Raw genomic sequence first — 27740 nt, forward strand, 5'->3', positions numbered from 1 at the left:
TCTCTCCATTCTTTCCTTTATTTTTAAGGTCTGTCAGACCTAAAACACACTTCAAAGTGATAATATTACAATTCTTCAGATCTAATGAGAAGATTAGGGTAGAATTGTGGTAGGTGCACCAAGAGTATTTTAACAGTAACAGTGAGCCTACTGGAATTTGGATTGTAGACATTGCATTACTAATCTGAAATATAGAATAGGATGGATATGGGCTATATAGCCACTGCTACATATATACATGTTGAAACCTGAAGGAATAAAAGAGACAAGGCCGAGTCTTGCTTCCAGTGGTTTAATTCTTGTCTTTGAAACACATACAGCTTACATTCCAAAATATACAAACAAAAAGAGAATAACCAGCTGAAACCATACGTTCCACTATACACCACACAGACCAGAGGTAAAAGAGTAGAGATAGAGTACAGTTGAAAAAGTCTACTGAGGCAACAGCGTAAGTTATGAGAAGAAAAGAAACACGAGTAAAGTAACCTGTATACGACCAAACAATATCAATAAATATCAAATCAACCATCACTGGAGAAAACAAAATGGTCCCTTATGTAAAAAGTGCACTACATGGTTTGAAAGAGGACGACGGCAGCTCAGGTTTATTAACCCCATGTCTTCCCAAGACAGGAATATAGTCAAAAGCACCCAAGAGTCTTAAGTACCAGCAGCAACTCAGGGTTATTGATTGATCTTCAGATACTGTCAAGGATGGGAATCTCTAAATTCATCTGGATTTTCCATTTCAATGTAGCACTTAAGGGTTAAAGTAAACAGCACTTGTACAATAAAGAGAGATCTATATATCTCTATCTCTTTATTTTATATTTGAGCAAAATACTGTACTGCTTGCTTGCCTTCCTTGATAAGGATTCCACACGCTCTGTATCTGCAGCCTCTTAAAGGAACACTAAACCTAGAAATGAATGATAAAAGTAAGGAAGTAATATAGCTGCCCTCACTGTTTGCTGATACAAACAACTTTGTAAAAATCCTGCAAACACCACAGGTTAACCTTCTGCAGATCTGTTCCATCTGTGACTGGACACTGGCTGAGGGTCATGGCTTACCAATCTATTTGGCCTACGGTAGGCGAGACCCCTGCTTCAGCCATTCATCTCAAAGCCTGTCTCCCAGGAGTGTAAGGAGAAGGAGGGGAGATGGCCGAGCTTTTGGGATACGTACAGATTTCTTTATATAGTTATCAGTTTCAAGTGTGATATGGGACAAGGATGAGATAAGGGAGGAAGTACTATTATTACTACTAATAACTTCTATGTATATACCATCACCATATCCCGCAGCACTTTACAAATCATAGTTGCGATCTGATTTTATTTGTTGTGCTTTTTCTGTGCTTAGTGTTCCTTTAACCAGCCAAATCTTGGAAGTTTTTTCCCTTTAAAAAAATACATCACAGTAAAATGAGGCCAGCATTTCAGCAATGTTAGTGTAAAATTCTTAAAAACATATTTCGCAGGATTTGGCATCATTATAATTGGTAGACAAAGCTTCCTTCATCTAAAGAGTTGTAAAGTATAAAATCTTGTACTGCCCGCGATATCACACCCGACTTCGTTTACTGGTGATCTATGTAACCTTTGTAAGTTTTGGTCCTACAGCGGTTTTCTTATAGGGGAATCTTTATACACTTATGGAATGATGTCCTAGGTATTTGTCTCCTGAATACTGAAGCATGAGGCTGCCCTGATCTTTTTAGGAAATATCCATTACTGCCAGGTAGAAAAGGAAGCAGGACGCTGAAAAAACAAGCGCCCTGCACGAACTTGCCATGAATTCTGTGGTTAATTCAGCCATCGAACCTGTTCACAAGCTGCTCTCCCGAAAAGGTTAAATTAATTTATCTGAGTGGAAGTGAAGATGCCAGAAATGAAAGAGGTATTTTAGGCAGACGTCCACCTCAAATTCCTCTAACCGTTCTGCCAGGTGAACATACCCTAAAGCCGTCTAGGCTTAGGAGTCCGGTGGGCGGGCCTAATCAGTGACTCAGCATATCCTTTAACAGGAGAAAGGGTGTCAATCAAGAGTAGGACCGCCCTCTGACAATAAATCTTTTTCCACCACACTGCATATCAATCCGTTCAGCGCCTCATGCTATATAACAGGTTGCCCAGAGATTGACAGTCTGAGGACATGCAAGCACTCATTGGTCAGCTCATCGCAGTGAGCCAACCTTAATAAAGATATGCGGGACATCAAGATCTTACGCTAAAGTTGTGCGTTAAATAAGCAAGTGTCAGTGATGGCCACAGTTCAGTGGTATTGACCCATTAGTACTATAGAGGAGATGGAAAATTTACCAGTATTTACTGAAATGTGATGACCTGGTATGTCTCATGCTCTATTTCCTGAAATCCTGCTGTAGCAAAGAAGACCGGAGATAGGAGCAGAAGATAAAAAAAAAAAAAAAAAAAAAAAAAAAAAGAAGAACAGCAGCACAAAAATACAATTCTCAGCATGCCAACTGTTTCTGAATTACATCTCCCATGATGAAGTGCTAACCGCCAAGGGCCAAAAGTTACCCATCCTGGGCCCGCAGCAAAGCACACTCTCTAAATCTCACATTTTTCCAGGAAAATATAAATAAGATATGAGGAGTGATTTTGGTATCTGACACTCCTGTCATTTCAATAATCCGCATTATTCCATCTGAAAACATTTTGCAGACAGAAAAAGGTCACTTGGAAAATCTGTTTTAAATCTATGATGTAAAGATGAATCACCTTAACACCAAATCCCCGACATGCTGTTTGCTTTACAGAGAGTAACAAGTTGCAAAAGTACTCGGCTGAAAACCATGAGCGCAGCTGTTCGATTTCTTTCATTTAGAAGAATTATTGTGACAAAAAACATTAAAACTGAACATGAACTATTTAGAGAAGAAGAAGAAGACCGAATAGAAGTGTCAGTGCAGATTATAGAAAAAAACTCTTCTTTTTATTTAAATGTCTTAATGCAAATACGATGCTATTGGACTCGCATCAGCTGGACGGACTCCCAGTGATGTAACTGACAGGAGGAGTGGAGATGGCCACAATGACTTCATTGGGAGCTGCTCCAGTCATTATAAATAAGGGTGGTGAGACTAGAGCACAATGTGCTCAAATAACCTCTTATTTCATTACAGCAGGTGTTTAGAAATTAAAAGCACAACCCACATGCACAGTTCATATACATTAAACTCTCCCACTGGCTCAATACAGTTGCAAAGGAAATAATACTATGGCTTTTGCAGTCAGTTTTAACCACCGCAGTACATGGGATTCATTTTGCTAACAACCATTGAGTCTTCATTGCACTACACTTCACTTCAAACACAGTAAAGAAGCCCGTTCTTGTGTGTATCTGATATAAATGAAGCACAAGAGCAGTAGAGTCTGACTTCAGGTCCACCGTGATATACCACCGTATACCATATGGAATGAGATCCTTATTGAGAACAGATTATACAGCCTTGGAATAGATGAAATGCTAATAAGTTACTAAAGTAATAGGAGTAAGTCATTTTAAAGGATTGAAATGTAATGTACCCTTTCCTTAAACTAAAAAAAAATAAATAAAAAAGTTCACTTGGTTGGTGTACTAATTTTTCTTGTATGAAGCACTGAAGACAACCTGCCTTAAAAACAAACACAAGAAGCCAAAAACATCTCTCAATCTTCAGCAAAGGGAGCTTCCACAGAACATACAGACACAAAACAGCACAGCTCCCCCAATCCTTTCCTTACCAACCCTGTCTACAGGGGGTAGATTGCTATGGCATTTAGTGCCAAATCTCACAAGTCCTCCCCCACCCAAAATCTCCAAAGGACAAATAAAGAGCAAGTAACAGCAGCTGGATGAGTCAGAAGAAACACGGCACCCGATAAAAACACCCCAAACCAAAACGGCAAAGTAAGCGAGTGTGGAACCAGGAGAAGCAGGTGGGATAGGGTGGTCTGTGTCGGCAGCCAACCCCAACCTGCCCTGGCTGAAGAGGGAATTTTGGATGGAGGGAATGGAGAGGAAGAGTCAGGCGCACGCTGGGGAGGCAGAGGTAGGGCCGGGAATCAATTCTTCTTGTTCTTTAGTTGGTTGGCTAGCCAGTCCAGGCCCTCGTAGAGACCATCTCCACTGGTGGCACAGGTGGACTGGATGTACCAGTTGCGATGACGAAGAGAATGGAGACCCAGTTTGTCCGTGATTTCAGCAGCGTTCATAGCATTGGGAAGGTCCTGGAAAGAGATGAATTACAAAATGATGTGATAAAAAAACGTGCAATGAAAAAATGGAGATGATGGATGTCACACACAGAGAATTAATACACATCATACAAACCTGTTTATTTGCAAACACAAGCAGTACGGCATCCCGAAGCTCATCTTCTGCTAGCATCCTCATTAACTCTTCACGTGCCTCGTTAACTCGTTCTCTGTCATTACTGTCAACCACAAATATTAATCCTGCAAGAAATAGGACAGAAAACAGATATATGATTTTTTTTATAGGCATTAATGAAAAAAATGCAGTTGTGTTAACAACTACAAATAATTTGTAGTTCGGTACTTATGTACCTGGTAGTACTTTTGTATTGCTCTGAACAATTAGGGTACAAGTCACTCGTTAGAGTGGACCTGCAATGTCTGAAATCCACCAAATTTCAGATTAAATAATCTGGGTGGTCCTAGGAGCCTCACACTGTTTTACACTGTACCCTTTTTCCCCGAAAATAAGACACCCCCTCCCTTCACCTTCTGGATCACATACAACCGGCAGTCATGCTAAGGAAGCATCAGCATGACTTCCGATTGTTCCACGCTCCAGCCGCTGCATAAGACATCCCCCGAAAATAAGAAAGGTCATATATTTCGTTAGATAATTTAATATAAGAAACTGTCTTATTTTCGGGGAAACAGGGTAGCTCTGATTATTCAGATTGGCTACTAAGTATACGCACAAGCTCCCCAGGAAGTCAGGGCAAAGAGCAATGATTCCCAATACAATAGAATGACACAGAGTGAATTATCAGAGCAAAAAAGGATATTATCATCCGGTATCTGTAAGGGGATGCCATATATTGTGAAGTATGCCCTTAACCTGACAACAACCCGGCACTTATCTTGTGATTAAAGGGGCTCTATAATTGGGAAAAGTCATTTTAACTAATCACATCCTTGCATAACCTTTAAAAAGTCTATTCCACACTTACCTTTAGTATGTAAATTGCCTCAGCGGTTTTTGAATAAGTCCGTTTTTATTCAAATGCGAATTAGGGCTCATTCACATCTGCGCCCGGTCTCCGTTCTGCAGGTTTCTGTTTCCTGCCTGAAATTGGGCATGAGACGGAAACCTGAGACGGCCGTGAGAACGGTGAGCGTTTTATGCTCTCTGCGGCAAAACTGTTTTTTTTTTTTTTTTTAATCAGACACAGAGGCGGACATGCAGGACTTTGTGTCCGCCTTTAAAAAAAAACTGGTTTCACCGCAGAGAGCATAAAACGCTCACCGGTGCTCACGGCCGGACCCGGTCTGACAGGTTTCCATCTTCTGCATGCCTCAGAACGGTGATCAAACGGTGGTGTGAACCTAGCATTAGACTGGTGCACGATGTGTCGTGCACCCTCTTTGCTATTGTTTCCTATGGGAGTATACAGCACAGGCTGCTGCTGCTGATGACTCGGCTTCCAGTTTGCACACACACACATAGGAGATAATAGCAGAGACCAGTGCTGCTGGGAACTTCCTGTGCTGGCTGGAAGCTCATTAGCATATGAATAAAAACTGACTTATTCAGAAACCACTGAGGCAATCTACATACTATAGGTAGGTGTGGAATAGCATTTCTAAAGGCTATGCAAGGATGTGGTTAGTTAAAAATGACTTGTCCCAATGATAGAGCCCCTTTAAAAACTTATATCTCTGTAATTGTCCAAATAAGCATGAACAAGTCATATCCTCAGTGTAACAGCTCAGAGCAGTTGAGGAGAAGGCAGAAGGAAGAGATTACGCTAAACTCCTTCCCGCTGCAGCTATTTTTTGGATTTTTACATGCCGTCTTTAAAAAGCCGTAACTTTTATTTTTCCACTTGTAATGCTGTATAAAGGCTTATTTTTTTGCCGGATAAATGGCACTTCATAATAGCACAACATAAATGCTACATACAATATACTGAGAAGCTGAAAAAAAGAAATTGGGAATAGGGTGGCATTAGAAAAAAAAAAAAACTGCAACTGTGCTTTAACAAATAAACTTATTTTGTAGGACAGATTGTAGAATTTGTTTTTACCAGTTTGGAAAATGTTAAATGTTTTGTTCACTTTTTCTTTACTAATTTTTCTGTATTTGACCACCCACAAAATTGATTTTTTTTCTTTCCCTCCTTGCAACAGAGCTCAATGTACAAGGTAAACATTATTATAGCTTGAACCCTGGAAAGTCTAATCACCCACACAATACATACATACATACATATACTGCAATATTAATGTGCAGCTATATTAAAAGGGCTATATTATAAGGGCTATATTAAAAGGGCAGTGGGAAAAATCATTTTTAGATAAGCACATCCTTGCAAAGCCTTTAGGAAGGCTATTCCACACCTACCTACCTTTTGTATGTAGATTGCCTCAGTAGATTTTGAATAAGTCCATTTTTATTCATATGTTAATGAGCTTCCACACTTCAACGGAAGTGTCTGTGTGCGCTGTCTGCTCTATGTGTATGTATAGCAGAGGCTGCTGTGCTGATGACTCCTCTCTGCTGTACATACACATAGAGCAGACACACACTTTCGGTGCACGGTGGAAGCTCATTAACATAAGTAAAAACGGGTTTACCATATATAATCGAGTATAAGCTGACCCAAATATAAGCCGAGGCCCCTAATTTTACCACAAAAAACTGGGAAAACTTATTGACTTGAGTATAAGCCGAGGGGGGGAAATGCAGCAGCTACTGGAAAATTTCAAAAATTAAAATGGTCTGAGTTTTTGGGTGCAGTAGATGCTGGGAAAGGGAAGGGGGTGTTTTGGGTGTCTGTCTGCCCCTTCCCTGAGCTTGAGGACAGTTTTTTTGTTTTGTTTTTTCCCCAACTTGGAATTCAGCCTGGCTGAATATAGGGTATCTGCAGTGCTCCTATTAACCCCTTCCTGACAGAACAGGAGCACTGCAGATACCCTATAATCAGTAGACCGAGCACTTTCAGACACAGGGATACCTAATGTGGTAAAGGAGTGATTATGAACTTTTATTTACTTTATTTTTTTAAAGCTTCTTTTTTTTCACTATTTTGTGGGAGATTCTATTACTATTTGGGCTGGTCATGGACAGCACCCCCCCACACACACACAAAAAAGAAAAAAATTGGTTTTGTTTGACTCAAGTATAAGCCGAGTGGGGCTATTTCAGCACAAAAACTGTGCTGAAAAACTCGGCTTATACTCGAGTATACACGGTATTCAAAATTTACTGAGGCAATTTACATACAAAAGGTAGGTGTGAAATAGGTTTTCTAAAGGCCATGCAAGGTTGTGCTTATCTAAAAATGACTTTTCCCAATAATAGAGCCCCTTTAATGACAGGCCTGGGAGCCTTCAAATGCGTCGACCAATGGACCTATTTGAAGGGTTAAGGGTTATCTGTAATCAGATATTTTCTGATCACGGGGCATTGCCACAAACGCTGTAAAACAGTGGTGAACCAGCATCTGCTTGTAGTGCCTGCTCAGCTACTAAGCTCCATGTTTAAAGACTCAGACAAATCTGAGATGCTAAACCACCAGCATGTCTTTATGGACTATAGGGTTTTTTGTCCCAAATATTCATATAGTATGCCTGTTTGCCAGAGTTTTTCTTTTATTTTTCTTTCTTTATTGCAATAAGGATTACCTGGTAGGACAACAGAAGATAAGATGAAAATAAGTATGTTCTCACTGGACTTCTCTGGTTCTTCTAGTCAATCATTTTACGAATGTGCAGTGAAATTGAGGTGTATAACTTAGGAGTCAACTGCGCATGATCTGGTAGCACATCTATTGCTAAGTATTAGCCTGTTATATTAACTGTAGAGAAGACAAGAATACTATTGGTATACTTCAGGTATTAAACCACTAGTCCATAAAGACATGGTGGTGGTTTAGAGTGCCAAATGACGTTTAAACTAAAGTTTGTGGTAATCCCCTAACGCCTGTAGCTTCACTTATCTTTTCAGGTAAAGCTGCCATATTAGGATACTTGAGAAGTAACAGTATATCTAATCATTATATGACTGATACTTTGCGTTATTTACAAGTTTTCCCCTCTACATGCTATAGGAATTTTGTAGTTCTCTATAAACTGGTGGGTAAAGACTAGCTGCCATATACTGCACAAACTAGGTAGAGGACAGTCTGCTCCATGACTGTCTCTTTCTCACGCCGAAATAGACCAAGGATCCGACAGGACATATATAGAAAAACTGACCTGCGGAAGTGCTGCGGAATATGATGGCGCTATATAAGTAAGCATAATAAATAAATAAATAAATGAGTCGATACCCGGAGAGCTGGTGCGTTTAAAAACCTTTTCTTTAATATATGTTCAGCTCATTTTACTCTAAAACATTCTGCCTGCAGATTTAATGTCACAACTTCCCTTGCTCTGTATCAATTTTCTGTTTGTGAACAGTGCATTAAAACTGTGTAAAAAGATGTAGATTAATGTCATATTCATCAAAAGAAAAAAAATAGGAGCAAAAAAACATTTGTCCATATATACCCTGTCCATTCATCAATGACTGAATACTGTCATACCGTACGTAGGTATATGTAAGAGCTCACCCTGAGTATTCTGGAAATAATGCCTCCACAGTGGTCGGATCTTGTCTTGGCCACCAACGTCCCACACTGTGAAGCTGATGTTCTTGTATTCTACCGTTTCTACATTGAAGCCTGTGAGGAAGAAAGGATAGCAAGTACTTAAGACTGTCAGGATAAAGGCAATTGTAAACAGTACATGAGAACATAAAAGAAATATCATATGTATCCTCTGCTGAAGGCCATGACTAACACGTCACCAGAAGCAAATCCTTTTTTATCAGGGTCACAGGTTGCAGAGCTGCTGCTTTCAAAAAAACATAACAGAGAAGTTTCTTGGCAACATCTTCGGCATATACATAATGCTGTCACTAAGGGGTTAATGCAGTTAGGCTTTATAAAGACAATACTTGACTCACAGTGTCGAAAAGATTTACGTATATACTCGAGTATAAGCCGACCCGAATATAAGCCCCTAATTTTACCACAAAAAAACTGTGAAAACTTATTGACTTGAGTATAAGCCGAGGGAGGAAATGCAGCAGCTACTGGAACATTTCAAAAATGAAAATGGTCGGAGTTTTTGGGTGCAGTAGTTGCTGGGGAAGGGGAGGGGGTGTTTTGGTTGTCTGTCTGCCCCTTCCCTGAGCTTGAGTTTTTTTTCCCCCCACTTGGAATTCAGCCTGGCTGAATATAGAGCTGAACTGTGCTGAAAAATTAGGCTCGAGTATATTGTATTATTCTGATTTGTGAAAAAATATAGAAACAGTCTGATACATAACATGTTAAAGGGGCCCCCAACACTAAAGTTTCCAATGTTCTCCATATTATGGTATTCCATATACCAGTCTGTCAGCTGTTTGTTTGTATTTTGCTGCTTCTATTTGATATACCATACTGGGCTCGGAAGCAGTTCTGCTCCTATTCAATATTGAGGGCAGAGGTGCAGCCCTGTATGGCATTGGTGCCAGGGTATACCAGCTCTGAGCATCATCCAGCTAGACCACCCATTGATTAAAATAACAGCAGGGAGCCCATTGAAGACTCCCAGACTTGTCATTAAGAGACTTCTATTACAGTCTGCGCTGGGCAGCTTGCAATAAAGGGTGGGACAGAAAGGACGGAGGCTTTTTAAATGGATAGAACTCACCACCAGGTGGAGTGACAGATGTGCGGCAGGCTCAGAACTGCATCTGTTACCCTAACAAGTTTTATGAAATTCATCTCGTGAGGTTCACCTGGCGGTTTTGTTTTCACTGAACGCATCTAAATTGGAATTGCTATAATACTCTGGGGTCTTTGCAGAGCATAACAGTAAGCCCACGGAAGGTGAGCAAATATAAAAAACAGTGTTACTCATCTCTCCTAGACTCCCTGTTGGTTATTTCAGTTCGGTTATTACATTATTTGTGAGACACTTTTGTTTGGCGTGAAATCGTCAGAACCATAACTGTTACTGTACTCTAGTGTCTCTCTGTGATTGGGCTTTAGTGGTATGTGGAATCAAGGCATCTCTGCACCAATCACAGGCCTCAGGGTTCCCCAACTTCATTTCAGAGGCCAGAAGAGGATGAGTGCCAGTGCCGGAGTGCAGGGGAAGGGAGTAATACTGTTTTTTTCATCTGTGATCACCTCCCATGGGCCTCTGCTAATTATACTCTGGCGTAGGAGGAGACTACAGATTATAATAGCAGTTCCGATTCGGATGTTTCCAGTCTGAACAAAAGTGCAGGTAAAAACTCACAAATAATGTCATAACCAACATGCACAAAATCATGTCAATCATCTGGATTGACAGTCGGTTTTGGTTATTTTTTGATTAAATGCCCAGTTCTATATCGAGGGATATGGATTATGACGGGAATTTTTAAAATCAATTTTGTGGAATTTGTGTTGCCGAAATTTTTACAAAATATATCAAACATTTGATAAATTTGTCTCATCTTTAAAGTATTTGAAAGGGGCAGCAAAGTTTTTCCAATACATTCATTGCACTGGATAAACCTTCTTTACAGAAAGGCTTGTCACTCTGCTGCCCCCTGCTGACACAGTCTTTCAGCCACATAACCACCTCCAAATTGGAGTAGGGCAGAGTCTGACACCACAAAGCCAAAGCAGCAACAGAAGAGGCTGAACACAGAGTATACAGTCAGCCACTGCACTCTGCAAATCTAATAACTGGTACACCAGGGAACACTCATTTATGTATATAAGAAGGTTTGTCCAGTGCACCGAATGCAGTGTGAGACCTTTTCTCTCCCCACATAACCCCTTTAAGTCTAACACTTCTGTCTTCATGTGTTATCCCACTTTTTAAACCATTCCCCTACTAGGCAAACAATTTTTGTGTCTTTTACAATATCTCATAAATCCAGTGTATATCAGCTGCACAGGCTAGCCGCATCCGCTTTTCCTTCGGCTTTACAAAAATAAAGTGCATGTCGTAAAAATACAACATTTCTGCGCAAAAACACAAAAAGTTGCAAAAGTCTGATTGTGTGACTTTTTGAAGTTAAAATTCTGGGATACAGGTCTTGACAAACTCATCCATACAGTTCAATACAACTTACCTATGGTTGGAATTGTGGTCACGATCTCTCCGAGTTTCAGTTTGTATAATATGGTGGTCTTTCCAGCAGCATCAAGTCCCACCATCAGTATTCTCATTTCCTTCTTTCCAATAAGACTTTTGAGCAGATTTCCAAAGAGGTTTCCCATGGCTCTGTTCTCAGGATAACCGGTTTTATTAGGAAAAGTAAATGCGTTGCTTGTGCTCTTTCCTGAAATTACATAAAACACAAAGCAAAATTGAAGATAAAACAGTTTGAGATGATAATGGCTCAGGATGATCATACGTGTTCTCCACTGCCTTAGGTGGCCTGCTGTATAAACGGAAGTAGCGGTGAATTCATGTTTTTGCCACAAAGATAGAGTAGAGAATAAACATGTATAAATATTACACAATGCCCTCATAACATGTACATGACACAACAGTACAATGCCGCCAACAGAATACATTAAACAAGAATCCTTCAAGTGTAACTAAAATTTCGGACAACTCTTGATTTTCAGGTAGTACTTGTGCTAATAATACATTTTGTAATATACTTAGTTGATTTTGGATCCCTTCTGTGAAATTCTTGTTCACGCTTTCCCTTGTTTCTGTCTCTCCCTGAATGTTACTTTGTATGGAGTTTGAGGCTGTGTGCTAGAGAAAATGAGGGCAGGTGAGGGTCGCTTCAAACAGTTATATCTAGGACGTTGTAAAATGTACAAACTTACTTTTTATGTTATATTAAAGAAGAGAATGTCATTTTATATGACATTAAGACAGTGGCTAACTAAATTATTACCTGAGAGATCACTGGTTGAAAACACAGTCGGGATTAGGAGATTTATATGCAACTGCATAATATATCCTATTAATATTATAAAATGTGAAAGTTTGTGTGTTCAGATGTTTGTGTTTGGATGTTTGGTCCTCAATCACGCAAAAACGGCTGAACGGATTTTGGCTGACATTTGGCACATACATAGATTGAAACTTGGAATGAAACATAGGCTACTTATTATCCCGGTAAATGACCGGACTTCACGAACGCTAACAACGAATTTATGTTCGTGCTAGATTAAAGGACCCGAGATGATGTTATCACAGGTCCTTGAGTTTGAGGTCCTTGCCTCTAGTTGCCCCAGTTTAATGTCTCCCTCCAACTACCTCCACTGTTTAATGTCCCCCTCTAGTTTCTGCCATTTTAATACTGTGGGGCATTTGGAGGGGAACATTATAATATAAAGGCATATAATGTTAGGGTATCTATAGGAGCGTTACACTGTGTGGAGGCACATGTAAAAATAGATGAGAATGGGCGGAGTTAATGTAGAAGTGGGTGGAGCTATTTTCTGCAGCACGCATAGCCCTCTAGAGGCATTTCAATTTCTCATGTGGCCCCATAGGAAAATTAATTGCCCACCCCTGATTTAGATAGTACTGTGACCTTAGTGTCATTAAACTAGAGAATCCTCTCTATCATATGACACAAAAAGCAAGTTTGTAAGTTTTATAATGTCCGAGATATAACTGTTTGAAGTGACCCTCCCCTACAACCATTCTTTCGTTACACAGCCCAATACTCCCGTACACGGTAACATTCAGTGAGAGGCAGAAACAGCTCTCAATACAGAAGCAAGGGAATGAGTAAAAAATAAAAATGCAGGATTTCACAGAAAGGAGACAAAACTTGTTAAAATATATTACAAAATGTATTAATGACGTAAATACTGCCAGAAATCAAAAGTTGTCAGAAAGGTTAGTAATGCTTTAAAGTGTACCTAAACATTGAAATACTTTTGATATTCTGGCAGCTTTTGTGACAATAATAAATATTGTAACATAGTTTATTAACAGATTTTCCCTCCATTTTGTGAAATCCCCTTCTGTGTCCTTTTGCTTTGTTTCTCTCCCTGGCTTCTTTCTGGAATACGGGGTTGTATAAGTTACTAATAAAGCAGGGAAACAGAGTCTGAGTGGAAGGGCGTGTAGGGCGGACTGGCGTATCATTAGAAAATGTAGTGCAGTGCTTTTAGGCGCAGTTCTACCCATATTTATTTGAGGGATATCATTTTCCAATCTAGACAGTTGTTTGTTTTTTTTTAAACGGATGAGAATCTCACCTTTCATATGACACCAAAAGCACTGTTCTATGTTTTATAATGGCCAAGATATAACTGTTTGAAGTGACTTCTCCCCCCCAAGTTGAGGAGTCAGAGTAAAAAAAAAACTCCCAGCTCTAGCTTCAAAGTAAAATGATTATTTATTATTAATTGAATTATCCAATTATGATGTATTGCATAATTAATTAGATAGTATGTTGTACATTTATTTCATAGGAAAAAAGTGGAGTTGGTGCTTTGACTTAGAGACTCTGCAGCGCTGACCTCCACCCCCCCAAACACAGTGTCCCGGCATTATTACAGCTCACCTGTATTTCAGTAAGAAACAAGGCAGAGAATAGAGAAGGGACAGAAGTGGATTTCGGCCAAGGATTTCATGGAAATGAGCCAAAATCTGTCGTTAAAGTATATTACAATATTTACTAATGTCACAAATGCTGCCAGAAAAATCAAAAGATATTTGAAGGTTTAGGTATGCTATAAAGTAATAAATAGTAACGTAACCAATATCACCGAAATAATGTGCCAAATAAACAAGCCTGCTCTCACCAGTACATGCACTAGTACTAGTACACTCCAAAGCACCACCGCCTATTAAAGCAAGTGAAATGCGTGTACTATAGAATAACAAAGTACTATAGAGTCCCACCCTTAGCCATTGTGTCTGCTATATATGCACCTGCTAAGGCCCTGCACATCGTGGTTTTTCCCAGAAAGCCTGCAGAGGTTTCCTTTGTGGACTTTCAGCTTCAATTACACCTATAGGAAAACCGCTGGCATTTCCATAGGTATAACTGACATGCTGTGATTTCCAAAACCGCGCTGGTTTTGGAAATTGCAGCATTTCCGCCGTGGGCATTTTTCTGCAATGTGTGGATGGGATTTGTTAGCACTTAAGCCACGTGGGGCTTCAGCCTAAAGCTTATTGTGCATTCACCTGCATTATGCATTTATACATGGTCACTGGGGGTGTTACCACCAATACGACATCTGGCGTACTATGTGCTGTATCCTTCTGTGTTCTTGTGTCTAGGGACTTCATTGATCTTTTCTTTTTCCCCTTGACACAGATTGTTTTATAATGTTTTACCATGAATTACATCCATAACGAATGCTTTTTGTATCGATTGCTATTTGGGCATGTATGTCTTCTGATGTAGATTTGTGCTGCCGGCACATCAGTCTGCTGTCAGCTCATATAATCTCTCTTCTTGCTTTGGAATGACTTTGCTAGTAAACTTCTTTCTTAACCTTACTCTGACGGATGAGTCAATGTATAATTTATCAAGAGCAGCCGCTTAATGAATTATCTGTAATGTAGTAAATGGCTGTGGTAAATTATCCATTTTAACCCACATAGTTTTGACAAGATAAGAGATGACCCGGCCCATGAAGGCTAATGAGAAGTGACTGCGCTCCAGTAAATGACTTCTCGCAAGCATTATGGGTCAGATTTCTTATTTCCTACTGGGGACTAGTGTTTGGGAAATCTATATAAAGTTTCTATATATAAAGTTACACACATATATATATATATATATATATATAAGGCTGTTCATCCTGAACTTTATTTTTCCATGTTACTGTGTATCTAAGGCTCTTCCTAGGTGAAACCTTTAGCCACACTTGCTCCATATTCTAAGGCATCGTCAGTAAACATTTATTTAAGCCGGAGTCAGCAGGATTCACAGTGTTGTAGCAGCTGAAGTGCAGACCACATCTAGTCATAACTCTGTCCTGGAAATATGTGGAAGACATAGCACTGGGTACACAGAATAAGGTCGGGTCCACACAAGAACTGGTTCCTATGGAGTTCTAATCATCCAAACTTAGATCCCAGCAGAACCCTATGGAGAGCCAAGTTCAGAAGAATCAATGGGCATCCAGGTATTGTAGGGCGGAAGTGCACTCTGTACATGTCCTTTTCTTATTGTTTATACTACATACAGGCGCATGGCTACCCTTATAGAATATAGTATAAGGGCACCAATGTGCACTGCTCTGTATACACTATAAGTGCAACATTGTGTATAGATATATATAGAATATAAATTAAATATAAATAAATAAATAAATATATATATATATATATATATATATATATATATATATATATACCACCACCAAGCATGGCTAAGCCACCTGAGCAAACCAGACACTCACCAACCAAACAACAGCCAACCACCAAACCAAAAACACCAACAGATGATAACCAAGGCCGAAATAAAGGCGACCACAGAGGCAAACAGAGAGCGGTACATTGAAGAATGGAGAAACGAAATAAATAACTCCAAGAAACTCACCGTGTACCAATCCCTACAAAGGGACTACACCATGGCCACCTACCTGGAGAGAATACGCCACCCCAAGCACAGACAGACCCTGAGCCGGTACAGACTGAGCGCCCACAACCTAGAGATAGAGACGGGGCGATACAGGCAGATGTACAAGCCACGGGAGAAGAGACTGTGCCAGCACTGTGACCAGGGGGTCCTAGAAGACGAGACCCACTTCCTGCTACACTGCACCAAATACTCAGCTGTGAGGGTCGCCTACTACCAAAGACTCTCTGCCCACATCCCAGACTTCATATCTGCAGACGAGAAGAGGAAACTCTACATCCTACTGGGAGAAGAAGAGGCCACTGTGGAGATCGCTGCCCAATACGTGTCCAGCTGTCACCAAATAAGAGGAAGATGAGACTCCACGGACTGTTATATTTATCCCAAAACACCCGCCCCACCCCACCCCACCTCCCCATATAGCAGTCACCAACGAAGAGGAAGATGAGACTCCACGGACTGTTATACCCCAAACCAACCGCCCCGCCCCACCCCACCTCCCCATATAACGGTCACCAACGAAGAGGAAGATGAGACTCCATGGACTGTTATACCCCAAACCACCCACACCACCCCCACCACCCACCCACCCGAGTCCAACTCCCCCCCCCCCACTCTACTAGCTTTGGCAATGCCAAATATCTATTCGGACGTGCCAATAAAGCTTTTTTGATTTGATTTGATATATATATATATACACACACACAAACACACACACGCACACACAGATAGGGCATATGCAGAATATTACATATCTGTTAAAGGGGCTCTATCAGCAAAATCATGCTGATAGAGCCCCACATATGCGTGAATAGCCTTTAAAAAGGCTATTCAGGCACCGTAAAAGTTATATTACACTACCCCCCCCCCCCCCCCCCGTTTTAAAATAATAACCTAAAAAAGAATGTGCTCTACTTACGGATCGTGCACCCTGGGCGGGCATTCAGGGTGTGTCTTCATCTTCGTCCACGCCTCTTCTTCCTGCGATGTCCTCCGGTCCCGTCCTCCTCCGGCGCTCGCGAACAGACATTGATTAAAAAAAAATGGCCTGGGCGCATGCGCAGTAGCCGTAGTAGAAGCCGCATGCTACTGCGCATGCGCCCAGGCTATTTTTTTATATCAGTGTCCGTTTGCGAGCGCCGGAGGAGGACGGGACCGGAGGACATCGGAGGAAGAAGAGGCGTGGAAGAAGAAGACAGCGCACCCTGAATGCCCGCCCGGCGTGCACGATCCGTAAGTAGATCACATTCTTTTTTAGGCCCCTTTAATTGTTGACTGATAACATATCAAGAAATAACAAAATTTATTGCCATGGCATTTAAATAGGTGCGTGGCATATACAGTCCTATGAAAAAGTTTGGGCACCCCTATTAATCTTAATCATTTTTAGTTCTAAATATTTTGGTGTTTGCAACAGCCATTTCAGTTTGATATATCTAATAACTGATGGACACAGTAATATTTCAGGATTGAAATGAGGTTTATTGTACTAACAGAAAATGCGCAATATGCATTAAACCAAAATTTGACCGGTGCAAAAGTATGGGCACCCCAACAGAAAAGTGACATTAATATTTAGTACATCCTCCTTTTGCAAAGATAACAGCCTCTAGTCGCTTCCTGTAGCTTTTAATCAGTTCCTGGATAAAGGTATTTTGGACAAACAATTCAAGTTCAGTTAAGTTAGATGGTCGCCGAGCATGGACAGCCCGCTTCAAATCATCCCACAGATGTTCAATGATATTCAGGTCTGGGGACTGGGATGGCCATTCCAGAACATTGTAATTGTTCCTCTGCATGAATGCCTGAGTTGATTTGGAGCGGTGTTTTGGATCATTGTCTTGCTGAAATATCCATCCCCAGCGTAACTTCAACTTCGTCACTGATTCTTGAACATTATTCTCAAGAATCTGCTGATACTGAGTGGAATCCATGCGACTCTCAACTTTAACAAGATTCCCGATGCCGGCATTGGCCACACAGCCCCAAAGCATGATGGAACCTCCACCAAATTTTACAGTGGGTAGCATGTGTTTTTCTTGGAATGCTGTTTCTTTTTGGACGCCATGCATAACGCCTTTTTTTTTTATAACCAAACAACTCAATTTTTGTTTCCAAAATGAAGCTGCCTTGTCCAAATGTGCTTTTGCATACCTCAGGCAACTCTATTTGTGGCGTACGTGCAGAAACGGCTTCTTTCTCATCACTCTCCCATACAGCTTCTATTTGTGCAAAGTGCGCTGTATAGTTGACCGATGCACAGTGACACCATCTGCAGCAAGATGATGCTGCAGCTCTTTGGAGGTGGTCTGTGGATTGTCCTTGACTGTTCTCACCATTCTTCTTCTCTGCCTTTCTGATATTTTTCTTGGCCTGCCACTTCTGGGCTTAACAAGAACTGTCCCTGTGGTCTTCCATTTCCTTACTATGTTCCTCACAGTGGAAACTGACAGGTTAAATCTCTGAGACAACTTTTTGTATCCTTCCCCTGAACAACTATGTTGAACAATCTTTGTTTTCAGATCATTTGAGAGTTGTTTTGAGTAGCCCATGATGCCACTCTTCAGAGGAGATTCAAATAGTAGAACAACTTGCAATTGGCCACCTTAAATACCTTTTCTCATGATTGGATACACCTGGCTATGAAGTTCAAAGCTCACTGAGGTTACAAAACCAATTTTGTGCTTCAGTAAGTCAGTAAAAAGTAGTTAGGAGTATTCAAATCAATAAAATGATAAGGGTGCCCATACTTTTGCACCGGTCAAATTTTGGTTTAATGCATATTGCGCATTTTCTGTTAGTACAATAAATCTCATTTCAATCCTGAAATATTACTGTGTCTATCAGTTATTAGATATATCAAACTGAAATGGCTGTTGCAAACACCAAAATATTTAGAACTAAAAATGATTAAGATTAATAGGGGTGTCCAAACTTTTTCATAGGACTGTAAAAAGGGGGGTGCCCTAAAGTAATTGTTCATTAAACATGGAAAAATGTTCATTTAATCAGGATTCAGATTTAGGTCAAAATTGTTTTTTTGCAAATTGCAGCATGTGAATTATACCTAAGAAAATGCCGACGGTATAACGGAAGCAGAAAGTCCATGGAAAACTCTGTGGACTTTCTATGAATGATGCGTTTGCGCTGCAGTTTTTCCTGCAGTGTTTTTTTTGCTGTGTCCTGCTATGTGATACATCGTGCCGGGTTCAGCTTCCTGCCACCTGGAAAGAAAACGCGGTTCACGGCAAACTATATTTATGCGTTGACCTAAATCAGTCCTTACCAGAACCAAACTTTCTGGTACCATTACCAAAAACCTTGTCCAAATGAGGTGCCCGTCAAACAAAGAACTATTACTGAGGTACTGTAGTATAGACTGATCATGACTGAAGTAATCACTATTATATAGAATCTGAATTTCGTGAGCCATAACAATCTATAAACATGCAAAATTCCAAAACATAAAAGTTTCCTGACTTGGCCACCGGTATACGTATATAGCATTGCTAAATAGATCTATTCCCCATCTTCTATGGCATAATATAGATTAACTGCCTTATTTTTGCCTGTAATGAATAGCAGATTCTCCTGTAAAATAAATATCCTGGTCAGGATCTAAATTATGCATCTAAGATCTGGCAGAGATGGTGTGAATTGTACCCTGATCCAGCAAGATCCAAGCAGGTAGTCAATTATTTATAGACCTGAATGGAGAGAAAGCATTATTTCCAAATGCTGAATTCATCTCACAATGTAAGACGTGTTGTTATAGACGGCACTGGCATCTGGCAGGAACAAGTAGAATTGCTGAACATATCCATGTATAGAAAAAAGGCAAGTAGGATTCTATGAGGGACGTTCACATTTGCTTTACATGCTGTTTGCAAGAGCAAAAAAACATGGAAAAAAAACAATGACAGTTCACTTGCCAGATTCTATTTATTTCTATGGGGCTCAAACTGATACCAAAGTGTCTGGATCTAGGTACGGTAATAAAGATCCATTTTCTGGATTTGACATGATCTGTGATATGATCAGTTGCTATGGGAAACAAAGACTTTTTTTTTTTCAGTTTAATAAATCGTTGCTTTCAGAGACGGACTAAAGCCTTGTGTACACTACTTGGAGGGCATCCACACATCCAAGTTTTCCTTTTACATGTCTGTCCTATTACATTAAAGGGATCCTATCACTCAGACATGATTTTTTTTCTAAGTACCACGTCAGAATAGCCTTAAGAAAGGCTATTCGTTTCCTACCTTTCGTCGCCTTCTCCACGCCGCCGTTTGCCTACAATCCCGATTCTTGTCGGTATGCTAATGAGCTCTGTCGCAGTACTGGGGGCGGGTCCCAGCACTCAGACAGCACTGGGGGCGTCCCCAATGCTGCGAGAGAACTCTCTCTAGCGCCGCCTCCTCTTCTTCAGCAGCGTCACCTTCAGCCTCTTCTTCTGGCGGTGGCTTGTAACTTCTAAGGCCTCGGGCAGAGCAGTCTGCGCATGCCCACAGGCAACGAGAAAATGGCCACTCGCACAGTATTGGAAGCGGCCATTTTCTCGTGGCCTGTGGGCATGCGCAGACTACTCTGCCCAAGACGTAGAAGTTACAAACCACCGCCGGAAGAAGAGGCTGAAGATGACACTGCTGAAGAAGAAGAGGCGGCGCTGGAGAAAGTTCTCTTGCAGCATTGGGGATGCCCCCCAGTGCTGTCTGAGCGCTGGGGTCCGCCCCCAGTGCTGCAAGAGAGCTCATTAGCTTACCGACAAGAACCGGGATTGTAGGCAACTGGCGGCGCAGAGAAGACGACGAAAGGTAGGAGCCGAATAGCCTTTCTTAAGGCTAGTCCAACGTGGTATTCAGAAAAAATCATGTCTGAGTGATAGAATCCCTTTAAATTGGATATTTAGAAAAGAACTCGCTACACTGGTCTAACTGGTTTAGTTTAAGCCTGGACTGCTCAGGAATAGGGCGATGAACCCTTCATGTACAGGTGTCCTAGCAAATATTATAAAATCAAACTAAGAATTCCAGAGACCCGTTATAAGGAAGTGTCCAAAAACACAGTCATATAAAACCAATTATAAGGAATTGTCCACAAACACGGCCATATAAAACAACGCCAGGTGATTACTAGTTGGTGAAATCCTCAGTCATATGATATGTTACAATGCTCCCTGGTGACGTGGAGTCGGAACCTGAATAACACATCATCGTGCTCACTCACATTACATATCGCCACCCAGGGGCCCTGGACACGATCAGTCTTTTTTCTATTGACATACCCTTGGAAGGCCTCCCTATATAGTCACAGGTATCATTTAATCCCATCATATTGTGAATTACAGTACTAAGCAAGGTTTAATCACTTAGGTTATATCACAAAAATGCTGGAATAGAGCAAAGCTCCTGCTTACAAAGCAACGTGCTAAAGAAAGAACAATGTGACTAATACTCATTTCCTTTGTTATATTTACAGGGATTGTCTAGTTAGGCAACAACATTTTCATATCCCCAACTCATGCTGAAGATCACTACGTCTTTCTTTCCTGAGCCCCTAAACCAGGGGTAGGGAACCTTAGCTCTCCAGCTGTTAACTCCCAGCATGCATACTTGCTCTGCTGTTTTGGGAACTCCGATGGAAGTGAATGGAGCATGATGGGAGTTGTAGTTTCACAGCAGCTGGAGAGCCAAGGTTCCCAACTAGAGATGAGCGAGTACTGTTCAGATCAGCCGATCCGAACAGCACACTCCATAGAAATGAATGGATGCACCTGGTACTTCCGCTTTGACGGCGGCCGGCCGCTTAATCCCCCGCGTGCCGGCTACGTCCATTCATTTCTATGCGAGCGTGCTGTTCGGATCGGCTGATCCGAACAGTACTCGCTCATCTCTATTCCCAACCCCTGTCTTAAACTATCCAATGCTTCACTATACAGACAAGCCATTGCCCTGAATAAGCACTGCACAAGGAGCCCATACACATGAGATGTACATTGTTGGCCAAAAGTATTGGCACCCCTGCAATTCTGTCAGGTAATACTCATTTTCTTCCAGAAAATTTATTTATTTATTATGCTTACTTATATAGCACCATCATATTCCCCAGCGCTTTACAGATAGTCAGTCACTCTCCCATACAGGGCTCACAATCTACATTCCCTATCAGTATGTCTTTGGTTTGTGGGAGGAAACCGGAGTACCCAGAGGAAACACACGCAAACACGGGGAGAACATACAAACTCCTTGCAGATGTTGCCCTTGGCAGGATTTGAACCCAGGACTCCAGCGCTGCAAGGCTGCAGTGCTAACCACTAAGCCACCGTACTGCCCAGAAAATGATTGCAATCACAAATTCTTTGGTATTATTATCTTCATTTAATTTGTCTTCAATGGAAAACCACAAAAAGAATTGTCAAAAAGCAAAATTGGATATAATTCCACACCAAACATAAAAAAGGGGGTGGACAAAAATATCGGCACTGTTTGTAAAATCATGTGATGCTTCTCTAATTTGTGTAATTAACAGCACCTGTTACTTACCTGAGGCACCTAACAGGTGGTGGCAATAACTAAAACACACTTGCAGCCAGTTGAAATGGATTAAAGTTGACTCAACCTCTGTCCTGTGTCCTTGTGTGTACCACATTGAGCATGGAGAAAAGAAAGAAGACCAAACAACTGTCTGAGGACTTGAGAAGCAAAATTGTGAGGAAGCATGAGCAATCTCAAGGCTACAAAGTCCATCTCCAAAGACCTGAATGTTCCTTCTATCTACCATGCGCAGTGTCATCAAGAAGTTTAAAGCCCATGGCACTGTGGCTAACCTCCCTAGATGTGGACGGAAAAGAAAAATTGACGACAGATTTCAACGCAAGATTGTGCGAATGGTGGATAAAGAACATCGACTAACATCCAAACAAGTTCAAGCTGCCCTGCAGTCCGAGGGTACAACAGTGTCACCCCGTACTATCCGTCAGCGTCTGAATGAAAAGGGACTGTATGGTAGGAGACCCAGGAAGACCCCACTTCTTACCCAGAGACATAAAAAAGCCAAGTTGGAGTTCGCCAAAACTTACCTGAGAAAGCCAAAAACATTTTGGAAGAATGTTCTCTGGTCAGAGGAGACAAAAGTAGAGCTTTTTGGGAAAAGGCATCAACATAGAGTTTACAGGAAAAAAAAAAAGAGGCCTTCAAAGAAAAGAACACGGTCCCTACAGTCAAACATGGCGGAGGTTCCCTGATGTTTTGGGGTTGCTTTGCTGCCTCTGGCACTGGACTGCTTGACCGTGTGCATGGCATTATGAAGTCTGAAGACTACCAACAAATTTTGCAGCATAATGTAGGGCCCAGTGTGAGAAAGCTGGGTCTCCCTCAGAGGTCATGGGTCTTCCAGCAGGACAATGACCCAAAACACACTTCAAAAAGCACTAGAAAATGGTTTGAGAGAAAGCACTGGAGACTTCTAAAGTGGCCAGCAATGAGTCCAGACCTGAATCCCATAGAACACCTGTGGAGAGATCTCTTGATGGCAGTTTGGAGAAAGCCCCCTTCACATCTCAGGGACCTGGAGCAGTTTGCCAAAGAAGAATGGTCTAAAATTCCAGCAGAGCATTGTAAGAAACTCATTGATGGTTACCGGAAGCAGTTGTTCGCAGTTATTTGGTCTAAAGGTTGTGCGACCAAGTATTAGGCTGAGGGTGCCAATACTTTTGTCCGGCCCATTTTTGGAGTTTTGTGTAAAATGATCAATGATTTGACATTTTTTCATTCTCTTTTGTGTTTTTTCATTGCAAGCAAAATAAATGAAGATATTAATACCAAAGAGTTTGTGCTTACAATCATTTTCTGGAAGAACATGAGTATTATCTGACAGAAGTGCAGGGGTGCCAATACTTTTGGCCAACACTGTATAAGTCTAACCTGCCAACTAACCAATGTGTATGGAGGCCAACTCATTCTCTGCTGGAAAAGCGATTGGCAACTTCTATCTTACGCACACATTTGCACGAAGATGCCACTGCATTTTCTGTCTGAAATTGTCAGATGAAAAAGAGCAGTATGCAGGGGTTTTTGGTCCACCATTTTCAGTTTTAAATTGACAGATCCCTTTATAGTCAATGGGGTCAATCAGGCTCCGTATGAAACCACTATCTTAGTGGTCACCTATCTGTTGTTCTGATCCACCAACAGAACAAAGAACCAAACCTAACATGAACTTAGCACCAGGCTGAGGCTACATGCTGCAGAAAAGCGTTTTTTTGTTGCAGATCTTGCTGTGGCTTTTATCCATGAGTGACATGAAATGTAATCGGAACTATAAAGGAGTCACTTATACTACTCACATCTATTCCAGGTTTTGCTAAAAAAAAATACAGCTTGCTTGGAAAGAGATTGCAAATGTTGTGAAGTATGTGTATAGATGAAACAGTGCTGTATCAGTCAGGTTATTGGGGACCATTTGGCACTGTGAAGGAGGTGTATTGTATTGTCACACACTACTAGGGCTGGGGTATAATGGTGCATTTGTTTGATGCCACTGGTGATCTTTTTAAACACTGAATTATTAGTAAATTATTATGCTAACATTGAACTAACATAGTTGATTGATTTTTTTTTGCTTATTTTAATCTTGAATAAATTCAGGAGGTAAATTTAGTTCATCAGAGTGTTCTGACCAAAGTGGAGAACCCCTTTAATATAAGGAAAGCGATATTTCTATTTTATTTAAACGACATGTTTTACCTATCATATTGTCTAAAGTGACGTTCCTGAGGATGTGGTGTTGTCAACCACGTACTACAGTCATTTACCTCAGGGCTTTATTACATCTCTTGAACAATGACAGTGGCCGCTGTCTATAGTGTCTATAATCTATGTCCATCTGTTCATTTGGGACGTTTCAGGTATTCAGCGTTCCAACCCATGTTTGTACTTTGTGGGTAGATTCTATAGGTGAGAAGTAAAAATAGATCTGTTTGTAAAATTTTCTGCGACTGTCCATTCATCTGAATGCGGCTTGTAGAAATCCACGTTAATGGTGCTGAAATAAGCCCATTCATATGCATGGAAAAAAATGTAGTCACAGCATGTCCTGCAACAAATCAGCCACATGGACAAATACCCTAAAAATAGCTCTGTGAACAGAGTTTTTCAAGATTTTTTTTACAAAAAAAAAAAAAGCCAGACCCAGAGCACGCCGTGTTATAAGAAAAACAGCACAGAAGCAGCAAATGTCAGACAGACGCGTAAGCTCCTCTAGATCAGAAAAAACTGTGACTGAATTCCTATGGAAGTAAATGTGTAAGAAGTTCTTTAACTGTATTATATTATTATATTAATATTAATAATTGTAGAATATGTAATAATCATTTTATTCGATTGCACACAGTACTATGGAGGTATTCCCTATACAGTGCCGCCTGGACAAAATATGTTGGTACATGAAGGCACCATATGGCAGTACACAGCAGGTGTGAGGTTCTGTATTACAGGCCCAACTCCACATAGCTGCCGCCTTACAGATCCCTGCACATACAGATTTATGTTTTTCTGAAATCACATCATATTTACCAAAAGCCTAAAAGGGCATTTTAGATACGAATGTCTTTAAAGCACAAGTGCTACTCCTATACATTGCAGCTTCTAAATCTATGGGACACGCCATCGCTTTAGGGTAGGGAAAAACTGCTCCATGATGCCATTCTGTGCAATCTCCCGTCACCTCTAGCACAATGATATTTAGCACTCCAGAGAGGAAAAGATAGTTGTGCATTAACATGGCTCCCTCAATTGTAGTACATAGGTAATGTGAGAAAGCCAGCTGTTTCCAGAACTCTCAAACTACAAAAGACAAAGCCATGCTCACCTCAATTCTTTCTCTGCCCCATACCCCACCCCCAACAACCTCCCACACCATGGTACCTCCAGTCCATGGACTGTTGGGATCGGAAGAACAGAGGATCAAGGTGAAAGCTGATCTTATCACTGGCCTCAGAGACATGATGTGTACCGGTGACATTACTGGGACCTATCTGCTTTTCCAGATTTGACATTCCATGGATTAGAGCGAATGGGAGAAACACTGGACCAGAGTATCATTTTTTTTATTTTAACTCGCTCCAAGCCCTCACTTCAAAGAGGTTGAACACCATTCTGGGCTCAAACTATACGTCACAGTAGGGAATCAGAAGAACAGAGCTCCGGTACTTAAATAGCGCCTATATGATTTCTGTAGTCCACCAACAGAGCTCCAGGAACTGCAGTCGTTACTGAATATTGGGTTTCGGTATTGGGTTATATATCTATTTACCTTTACATTTTAAAGCATGAATCTTCAATCTTATTAAAGGGCAAACAAGTTTCGCCGGATTTTTTTTTTTTTTCTAAGGGGGGGGGTGGGGTGGTCACTGTGTCTCCTAATCTGGGGGTTACTTAGCTGCTGGGATCCCATTAAACTATCCAGATTAGGGGGGTGGTCTCCGTTTTATTCCCTACAGAAGTGATCTCCTCCCCGTGATTGATTTACAACATAACAGATGTTTAACACCTATTCCCTAAATTATGTGGGTTAGGCTAGTATTTATTCAGGACCCATATGAATTGTCGCGGAGGGATATTGGTAGTAGTGACTATAGGGTGGTGCTCGTGTATCTGTGAGTTGATCCAGCGGACACCACATGATGTCCATTGGTTAGCCACTTTCTTAGGATGCGCCACCTTACATTTACTTTATACCTGGCAATATTTCCAGAAAAATAGACTCACCCCACCCTCCATCCAGTTTTTTCAACTATTGTCAAATTTTATTAATAATTTTATTTGTTGACGACAAATAACAGTTACATTTTGTTTTCACCATTCCCTGCTGTGAAGTATATTTCACTCCCAGACCACAGCGAGTTTTTCATTCCTTTCCACGTGGCACCATCTAACAATGTGCTCCTCGGACCAGGCAATGTTGGGCACCTCTGCTCTAGACAGTACTTGTATGGACCTCACATATGCTTATAGAGTGCTGCACACAGTATGATCATAGCAAAGGGTTAAATCTGATGTTATTTGTTGGGGGGGAGGGGGGACTAGTGAGAACCACTGACAGATGCCGTTCAGAACATAAGAGGTGTCTATAAAACCGCCAAAACAAAATCGGGAACCACTTTCGGACAAACCTAAACGATGGGTGTGAGCCATGGAGATGCAGATCCAGGATGGTGTTCATATGTATATGATGACGGCATAATAAACGTGAACATATGATCTAGTCATGAAATAATATCTAAGGCATATACCGCTAATATACTAAACAGTCAATCCCAAATCAATAATGAAAGGCAGGGCAGAAAGTGTGTCCTGCCAGCCGGCTATAGGCGATCGCACAACTAGCTGCAAAGGTGACATGGAGTAAGGTGACTATATAGCAGAATACTATAGAAAGCAGGAACTGTCATAGACATGAAGAGTAAACCGCACAGAAAGTTACAGGCACAAGCAGAGTCCTATGTTTGGCTGAGTGACCAGATGGTGCTAGTACACGACAGCTCCAGTACATGACAGGTAAGGCCATAGACAGCAGTGCCAGCACACAGTCAGCCGGTATATACATGGCACCGTGTACAGCAGCACAGCACAGGCTCCGGCCCATTACGTGTGCGGGACATGAGCTCCTGTAATGGAGGTGTCGTGTCTCAGACCCTGAAGACTGCTGCTAGGTGCTCATTGTAAGATGGAGGTTGGTGCTTGTGCTCCATGCGTGGGCGACATCCTCCTCCACTGCGACTAACACGCGCTGTAAGCCCCAGACAGCGGCCACTGGATTATCGATTCACTCGCCCGCTATCCGTCAGCTGTCGCACCTACCTTCACCTCTTCTTCTTCTTCCTCGCCTACCGCAGCGACTCTTCTGTCCTCTCCGACCGGAAGCACCCG

General features: G+C 41.3%; 1 protein-coding gene across 1 annotated transcript; it reads right to left on the bottom strand.

The window, feature by feature from the left end:
• Positions 1-278: 278 nt before the first annotated feature.
• Positions 279-27740, bottom strand: ARF3 (ARF GTPase 3). The gene is made up of 5 exons (XM_075265577.1): positions 27672-27740; positions 11368-11577; positions 8822-8932; positions 4345-4469; positions 279-4241 (listed from the first exon to the last, which is right to left on the bottom strand). The coding sequence occupies exons 2-5, from the start codon at positions 11513-11515 to the stop codon at positions 4077-4079; spliced, it is 549 nt and encodes a 182-aa protein (XP_075121678.1). The 5' UTR covers positions 11516-11577; positions 27672-27740; the 3' UTR covers positions 279-4076.

The sequence above is a fragment of the Leptodactylus fuscus genome, chromosome 2, assembly GCF_031893055.1.
Source record: "Leptodactylus fuscus isolate aLepFus1 chromosome 2, aLepFus1.hap2, whole genome shotgun sequence".
In the NCBI taxonomy this organism is placed as follows: domain Eukaryota; kingdom Metazoa; phylum Chordata; class Amphibia; order Anura; family Leptodactylidae; genus Leptodactylus; species Leptodactylus fuscus.